The following is a 9,390-nucleotide window of genomic DNA, read 5'->3' on the forward strand; positions in this document are numbered from 1 at the left end:
TATAAGAAAGGCCGAAAAAGAAGACATGAAAAAACAGGCTAATAGCGCCCGATAATTTATATATATATGTTCAAAAGCAGCAACTTTAAGAAAAACATACTTGTTGGTCTGCCAAATAGACCGCATATAAGTAAATTGCTCTGCAAATCGATCGGCATGCATGAAGTTGCTTGTTGAATTCATTTTCGATCTTCGTCCGATGACATAAAAATCTTGGGAGGATACGATCGGAATCGTATGTAGATGGCAAAAGTATCGTCCATCTCGGCATGAATGTCATCACCATAGTACGACGAGTAATCACTTTTCCTATGCAAGCACGCGAAACAGAGTTAGAAAACGAAAACGTGCAAATAAATGATTTAATAAGCAATAGGAAAAGAAAAAGGAAAAAAGAGAAATAGTTTAAAGGCCCAAAAGGGTAGAGAAGACGGGAGTAGCTTCTCTTGAGCGAAGAGTTTGCTTGTGCAGTTCGCGTTCATTGCGTATATATGCGGGAGGAGAATTTTGAATCCTCTGATGCGGGGTTTGTCGGGGCAAAAAGATGTTTTTAAGGAGCGAATGCGGAGGATACCTTGCGGGGCTGCGGAGGCTGCGTGCAGGGGCAGCAGGGGGGTCGCAGGGGCAGCAGGGGGGGTCGCAGGGGCTGCAGGGCAGGGGCAGCGCGCGGGGCTGCGGGGGCAGCGTGCAGGGGCAGCGCGCGGGGCTGCGGGGGCAGCGTGCAGGGGCTGCGCGCGGGGCTGCGGGGGCAGCGTGCAGGGGCTGCGTGCGTGCATGCAGGGGCTGCGGGGGCAGCACGCAGGGGCTGCGCGCGGGGCTGCGGGGGCTGCGCGCGGGGCTGCGGGGGCAGCGTGCAGCGGCTGCGGGGCTGCGTTGCGGCGGCAGCGATGCGGCGGCTGCAGGAGGTGCGCCGGCGAGGAGATGCCGGAGCTTGGAATCGACGGCGGCCAGCGGAGGAGAGAGAGAGAGAGAAAAAAAAATAGGGCTCTAAAAGTTCAGGGTTTTAGAGCAACGTGCTGATAACGTGTTTCAGGATGAAATAATTGTGTATTATTGAATGATATGGGGGCCTATATATAGGCATTACAAACATATCTTTATGGTGAAAACATTCACAACCAAGTCATGGCATCTAACTATAGTTGTTTTATTATCTCTTGCTTCATACATTCCGTGTATGACATCTACAACAGAATTTAGATCTTCAAATGCAACTTAGCATGACATTTAGTCAAGCTAGCAAATAAAAACTCATTAAGCTCTAAGAGAATCTGAATGTCACAAGAACCCCAATACATAGTATCTGTAATTGAAATTCAAGAATTGATTTCCCAATGAATGCTACAAACAATCCAATTGCTGTAGAATAGAGCATAATCACATGAATATTTAGTTATACTCTTCAGCACATTAATCTAATTCAAGCTTCTAAGATGCGTCCATACATAGAAACATAAACAAGATTGCAATTTAATCTAGAGAAATCAAAATCACCAACCAAATATAAAACTGAAATTCATCTTAATTATGAACTGAAAACATGTCTGGGACTTCAAGTAAAGCCCTAACTACAAAAGAATTTAGCTACTCATGACTAAATGGAATTCAAATTCATAAATCAACAATGAAGAAATTGAAAGATGAGCAGAATATAAGAACCCGGAATCCTTGAAGCTTTTCATTCTTCTTCCCGTCTTTTTTTCCTGGTCTCTTTGCCTCCCAAAACTCTGATTATATAGAAGTGATGCACACATGGAGTAAAGAAGTGGAGTAATTGCAATTAAACTTCTGCCCATGCATTCATCATGAAAGTTTCAGTTTTCCTCTTTAATTTTCGTCAGTTTCAGCTTCTTGTAACTCTTGTCTTCAATTCCTCATCAATTGTTTGAGTTGGAAACCCACTCAATTGCCCCACTCTCTCTAACTGATCAAACTTTAAGTGAAAGACTAATTGGTGTGGCTGTTTCTGAGAAGAGAAGAGAAGAGAAGCAGCAGTGGTATGGTTTGATGGCTGCAGAGGAGATGAACGAAAGAGAAGGGAAAAGGTTTCTCTCCTCTTTTTGTTAAATAATTACCAATGAGTTGGCTGCACCACTTGGACTTAAAAGTTCAACTTATTAACCCAACTCCATCTTCAATCAACCCATGATTATCTAATTTCGTAACTCTTCTCGCAGCTGACCTTCCAGTGATTAAAATACCATAACTTCCTCTATGAAGCTCCAAATCACGAACCGTAAATTGCTCTGGAAAGCTAACATCCATATCTTTCCAACGGTACAAGGCTCATTCACTAATTCCATCTTGACTGCTCCCAGTAATTCGTCAAAGTTGACTGTTCAGAATGGGCAGACTCTCACAAATGCTTTGTTTTTGCTCTTTTTCATTCTATGACTACACAAACACTAAATAATGTTAAAGACACAATAACGTGCTTAAGAACATGCACAAGCCCAAGAGTTGGAGCATCTAAATGTGTCAAATAATGAACACATCAAAATAACCCAAACTTAAACTTTGCTTGTCCTCAAGCAAAAACTAACAAATTAAAAACCAAAAGGCACTAAAACAATGACGACACCTAATCCTTCCAATTGTACTCAGGGAAGCAATATGACATTGAAACTCAGGTTCTGAGAACGTAGATCAAAAGCTAATCAACTCATATGAGAACCAAGCTTAGAGTGTGTGTGTGTGTGTGTGCGTGAATACAGCCCAGGACCAATGCAATACACCAAGATCAAAATAGTGCACAATTAGAATCAAATTCAACTTCTCACAAGACATACTCTCTGTTTTTAACTCAATTTGAGGTGGTATTCAATATTAACACTCAATTCTCATTAAAACAGTTCTTACCATAGGCTTGCATGTCCACCAATTCTCCACAAGTAAAACACGCACATCAAAGGATCAAGAGGCTTTCAACATGGTTATAATGGGGCTAAGGAGTTGAAGTTTCATGAGAAGGAAGGAAAGACATGAATAAAATTCCCAGGAACTAGTAGAGCATGTTAGTAACAATAGGGCAGATTACATCATTTTGGCCCTCAATTTCACCTTTAGCAATAAATACTCTTCTAATCACTTTGGAACTTATTCCTAACATTACAGACAACTTCCTTTACTCACACAATCTCCAAATATCAATGCTTTCATTTTTCTGTCATTTTTCTCTTTCTCTCTTTTTTTTTCATTGACATATCAAGAGTACAACCACAAAATTCCCTCAACATTTAACTTCTCCATCAAAAACACACTTCATAGGAAAATCACCTCAACAACGTATTATGCGTGGTATAAGCTCCACTAGTTCCTTGGAAATAGGGAAGATACGTGTTTAAGGCTAAAATTGTTGAATCAGTGTGGTGAATGAAGAAATAGGAATTAGGCACAAAGGGCTGTCTAGGGGTCACATTCATAGGACAAAAACCATTTAGCTTTGGTGGTACAATCATATGCCTCAATAGATCCTTATAGATGCATGCAAACTTCGCCTCAAACGGTTTAATGCAAGTTCTAGAAGAACATATTATCATAAGATGCACACATGAAGGAATTTGAACTGATATGCAAGAGGAATCAATTCATTCAATAGGCTCAAAAACTAACTAATAGGATCACTGTGAGTCTCCTTCGATTATTCTCATGCTTCTCTCTCAAATAATGCATCACACAAATCAAGGGCTATTATGCATAAGATTCTAAGCATGTAACCCATATAAAATGATTAATCCCTGATCATGTTTAGACCTAAGGCAATGTCTAATCTCATTCACACATCACTCACAATTAGGTCCATGAATCATCATTATACTGGAAGGAACCTAGACAAAACAAATAACAAACTCTTTTTTTTAAACTGAAATTATAAAAATAAAATAAAACTACTAACCTAACACAAAGCCTTCTACCCCAAACTTGAATGAAACATTGTCCTCAATGTATAGAACTACAGAGCATGTTGGCAACAATGGATGGAGTACAATACAAAACACACTAGGACTAAGAAACATCATATTAGGGAAGAAAAACTCACAGAGCCTCAATGTCGAAATCAAGGACTTACCTTCTTCTTTCAAGCACTTGGGTTGCCTCCCAAGCAGCGCTAAGTTTACCGTCTCCAGCTAGACGTAAGTCACCAAGTTACTCAAGAGGTGGAGGTGGAGTAGCAAGGTTCATTCCCTCTCTTTGAATGTTATAGGCCTCATAGTATGGTTTGAGTCTATGACCATTCACTTTGAACACCTCTCCTATTTTTTTTTATTTTGAATTTCAACTGCACCATGTGGGAAAACATTAGTAACAAGAAAAGGGCCATACCAACGAGAACGAAGCTTACCAGGAAAGAGACGTAGACGCGAGTTATACAACAAAACGTTTTGACCAACTTCGAACGATTTCCTTTGAATTGACTTATCATGGAAAGCCTTGGTCTTCTCTTTATAAATCCGTGAGCTCTCATAAGCATCACACCACAACTCGTCTAACTCATTCAATTGGAGCCGCCTTGCATCTCCAGCTTCAAGTCGTAATTGAACTTCTTAACTGCCCAGTATGCTCTATGCTCAAGTTCAACCGGAAGATGACATGCCTTCCCATAAACCAAACGGAATGGTGACATTCCAATTGGAGTTTTATAAGCAGTCCTATAAGCCCACAAAGCATCATCAAGGCGCACGCTCCAATCTTTTCGTGTAGGACTCACGGTTTTCTCCAATATCCATTTAATCTCCCTGTTACTGATCTCAACTTGGCCATTTGTCTGAGGATGATAGGGTGTAGAGACTCTATGAGTGACACCATACCGCTTCAAAAGTGCTGCAAAGGATTTGTTGCAAAAATGTGTGCCATTATCACTGATTATTGCTCTTGGAGTTCCAAACCTAGCAAGTATATTAGCCTTCACAAAACTCACAACAACTTTGGCATCATTAGTACGAGTTGGAATTGCTTCCACCCATTTGGACACATAATCAACATCAAGCAATATGTAGCAAAATCCAAATGAAACAGGAAATGGTCCCATGAAGTCAATCCCCCAAATATCAAATATTTCCACAACATGTATAGGAGTCAATGGCATTTGGTTCCTAGAACTGATATTTCCCATCCTTTGGAATTTATCAAAAGTAGCACAAAATGTATATGCATTCTTAAATAAACTTGGCCAATAAAAACCAGATTCAAGAACTTTAAGAGCAGTTTTTTCTTAGCACCAAAATGTCCCCCACATGCAGAAGAATGGCAAAAGGTAAGAATAGAATTAAATTCAGATTCAGGAACGCACCTTCTTATGAGTTGATCTGGACAATGTTTCCACAAATATGGATCATCCCAAACATAGTACTTACTATTCTTAACAAGTTTGTCCTTCTCAGAACGAGTGAAGTGACTTGGGATCTGGTTGGATGCTTTGAAATTGATGATATCAGCGTACCAAGGATCTGCAACATGTACAGCAAAGAGCTGCTCATCTGGAAAAGAATCATGTAAAGGGAGGGTATCTTCCTCATTATTTGAACCTTCAACCAATCTGCTCAAGTGATCCGCTACCACATTTTGACTTCCCTTCTTGTCTCGGATTTCCAAATCAAACTCTTGAAGTAAGAGTATCCATCGTATAAGGCGAGGCTTAGCGTCCTTCTTTGTAATTAAGTACCCGAGAGCAGCATGATCAGAAAAGACAATTACTTTAGTTCCAATAAGATATGCTCTAAACTTTTCTAAAGCAAAAACAACAGCAAGTAGCTCCTTTTCTGTGGTTGAGTAATTCAACTGAGCATCATTCAATGTTCTTGACGCATAGTAAACTGCATGTGGAATTTTATTTTTTCGTTGACCGAGAACAGCCCCAACTGCATAGTCTGATGCATCGCACATTAACTCAAATGGTAAAGACCAATCTGGTGGCATCATGATTGGTGCACTGGTCAATAGCTTCTTGAGCTTCTCAAATGCCTCCACACACTCTTTTGTAAATTCAAATGGAACATCCTTTGCAAGAAGGTTTGACAATGGCCGTGCGATTAAGGAAAAGTCCTTTATAAATCGCCTATAAAATCCGACATGCCCCAAAAATGATTTGACTTCCTTGAAACTCCTTGGAGGTTGTAGGTTTAGAATGACATCCACTTTTGCCTTGTCAACTTCAATGCCTCTACTCGAAATCACATGACCCAAAACAATTCCTTGTCGAACCATAAAGTGGCACTTCTCCCAATTGAGCACCAAATTGCTTTCCTGACACCTTTGCAACACTAGAGAGAGATTGTGAAGTCATATATCAAAAGAATCACCAAAAACAGAAAAATCATCCATAAATACCTCAATTTTCTCTGCTATCATGTCAGAAAAAATGGACATCATACATCTTTGGAAGGTGGCCGGTGTATTGCACAAACCAAAAGGCATTCTTCTGTAGGCAAATGTACAGAATGGGCAAGTGAATGTTGTTTTTTGTTGATCATCTGGGTCTATGGCAATTTGATTGTAACCTGAGTAACCATCCAAGAAGCAATAATGACTATGACCATCAAGACGCTCGAGCATTTGGTCAATGAAAAAAGGCAGGGGGAAGTGATCTTTTCTTGTAGCACTATTGAGCTTCCGGTAGTCGATACAAACTCTCCATCCATTTTGAATTCGCTGCGGAACCAATTCATCATTCTCATTCTTCACAACTGTAATACCAGATTTTTTTGGAACTACTTGGACTGGACTCACCCACTTGCTATCAGATATAGGATATATAATTCCTACATCTAACAGTTTAAGAACCTCCTTTTTGACAACTTCTTTCATCACTGGATTAAGCCTCCGTTGTGGTTCCCTTGTAGGCCTTGAATCAATCTCAAGATGAATCTTGTGCATGCATTTTGCTGGACTGATCCCTTTGATATCTGCAATTGTCCACCCTATTGCTTCTTTGTACTCTCGTAACACTCGGACAAGCTTCTCTTCCTCAGTTTTACTCAAGCTAGCAGCTATAATTACTGGAAGAGTTTCTCCTTCTCCAAAATAAGTGTACTTCAAGTGCTCTGGAAGTGGCTTAAGCTCAACCTGTGGTGCTTTAATAGTAGATGGAACAAGTGCATTATCATGTAAAGGAAGAGACTCAATTTTAGGAACAATACCAACACATGGCTTCGTAGCCTCAAGAAAAGCCAAAGCTTCTCGCAAATCCTCATCTGTATCTTCAATGGTGCTCATGGTTCTAGAGTTATGAACTAGAGCTCTCTCTAATGGTGTTTCTCCCTGTGATGTATCATATGTATCCTGCACAATTTGATCAAGTGTATCAATTGAGAAACAAGCTCCATTATCATCATTAGGATATTTAAGTGCATCAAAAACTTTGAATTCAACAGTTTCTTGATCAATGGACATGGTAAGGGTGCCCTCAAACACATCAATTTTGGTCCTTGCTGTTCTCATGAATGGTCGGCCCAATATCAAAGGTAACTCTTTCCCATGAATGGGTACATCCTCCATTTCAAGCACAAGAAAATTTGCCAGAAAGATTAAATCGTTAACCTTTAGCAAAACATCCTCCAATAAACCTTTCGGATACTTGATTGACCGATCTGCTAATTGAATGCTCACTGAGGTTTCCTTAAGCTCACCTAAATTCAATGATTCAAAAACAGTATATGGCATTAAATTGATGGACGCACCCAAATCAAGTAAAGCACGTTCAAACTTATGATTTCCAATAAGACAAGGTATAGTGAAACTCCCTGGATCCTTAAGCTTAGGAGGCATTTTTCTTTGCAAAACCGCCGACACTTCCTCACTCAATGCTACTGTTTCATTCTCCTTGAATTTTCTCTTATTAGTGCAGAGATCCTTAAGAAATTTAGCATAGCTGGGCACTTGCTTGATCGCATCAAGAAGAGGGATATTAACTTGGACTTTCCTAAATGTTTCCAATATGTCCCTTGAAATCTGCTCCTTCTTTGATTCCTTAAACCTGCGAGGAAAAGGAATTTGAGATGAAACTGAATTTGATAAATTAGAATTAGAGCTTACCACTTGAGTAGGAGATTGTGTCACAGCCTTGTCTACATATGTTGTATTTTTAGGACCTATGACATTAGATATAGGGGCTGGTTCCAAATCCATTCTCTCCTCAACTACTTTTTCTTTCATTTCAACCTCTTTACCACTTCTCAAAGTAATGGCTTGAACCTGTTCATGAGTAGAAGAGGAAGAAGAATTAGTAGGATTGGAAATAACTTGACTAGGAAGCTTACTAGGCTCCCTTTGACTCAAGTGAGTAGCCAATTTCCCCATTTGACGTTCCAAGTTAGCTATGGCTTGATCCGTCTTTTGAAAACGCTGATCGGTCATTTGGATGAAGTTGTTTGTGCTTTGAGAAGTTTGAGTCAATGTGGTCAGCGCATCTCTTATCTCCTTCATCTCAAAATTGGGTGTAGGTGCTTTATAAAGTTGGACAAGTCCAGATTGTCTTCGGTTTAATGCAAGCTGCTGATTTTGGGGTTGTTGATGAACTTGAGTTGGGGGCTCTTGAACTGTATATGGTGGAGCTGCATTTTGCACATTCTGGTTATTGCTCCATCTAAAATTCGGATGATTCCTCCACCCAGGATTATAGGTATTGGAAAAAGGGTCATTCTTAGGCCTCTGATTTTGATAAGAGTTCACCATATTTGCCTGAACTGTATCGTCACCATATGCAAGAGGACAACATTCTGGTGTGTGGCCTGGATTGGTGCATATTGAGCATAGCTGTGCTTGAGGAACAAGTTGTTGCACAAGAGAAGTCAGTGCATTAAGTTGTGTATGAATATCAGAACCTCAAAAGCTTGTTTGGGTGGTGGTGATCTTCGATAATTGAATTGCTGAGAGTTGGCTGCAATGCCATCATACATAGCTCTAGCTTCAGTTGCATTTTTCCTCATTAATCCTCCTTGTCAGGCTGTAGCATCAACAAGCATTCTTTCTGATGAAAGCAATCCCTCATAAAAATACTGCATAAGAAGCCATTCTTCAATGTTATGGTGCGGACAAGATTTCAGAAGCTTGTTGTATCGATCCCAATACTCATGAAATGATTCCCCATCAAATTGAACAACACTCATAATTTCCTTCCGAATCTTATTTGTGAGCTGTGCCGGAAAGAATTTTTGGAGAAATTGAGAAGCTAAGTCCGCCCATGTAGTAATTGATCCTGTTGGTAATGAATATAGCCACTCCTTGGCATTTCCCTTAAGTGAAAAAGGGAAAATTCTGAATCTGATCTCCTTATCTGTTAGCCCTCCATACCTCAAGGTGTTACACACATAAAAGGTGAATGGTGCCACTCTTAAGCTCAAAATTTACTTCATTTTCTGGATACACAATGCAAGATGGTTGATCAACAACTCT

The 9,390-nt window shown here is 40.0% G+C and overlaps 1 protein-coding gene across 1 annotated transcript; it reads right to left on the bottom strand.

Moving 5' to 3' along the window:
* Positions 1-4,253: 4,253 nt before the first annotated feature.
* On the bottom strand, positions 4,254-8,924 carry LOC126792069 (uncharacterized). The gene is given in 6 exon segments (XM_050518568.1): positions 4,254-4,525; positions 4,528-5,209; positions 5,212-6,167; positions 6,645-7,185; positions 7,231-8,751; positions 8,820-8,924. Coding segments are annotated over 6 exon segments (4,077 nt in total).
* Positions 8,925-9,390: the final 466 nt, after the last annotated feature.

This window comes from Argentina anserina, chromosome 4 (genome assembly GCF_933775445.1).
Source record: "Argentina anserina chromosome 4, drPotAnse1.1, whole genome shotgun sequence".
Taxonomy (NCBI): domain Eukaryota; kingdom Viridiplantae; phylum Streptophyta; class Magnoliopsida; order Rosales; family Rosaceae; genus Argentina; species Argentina anserina.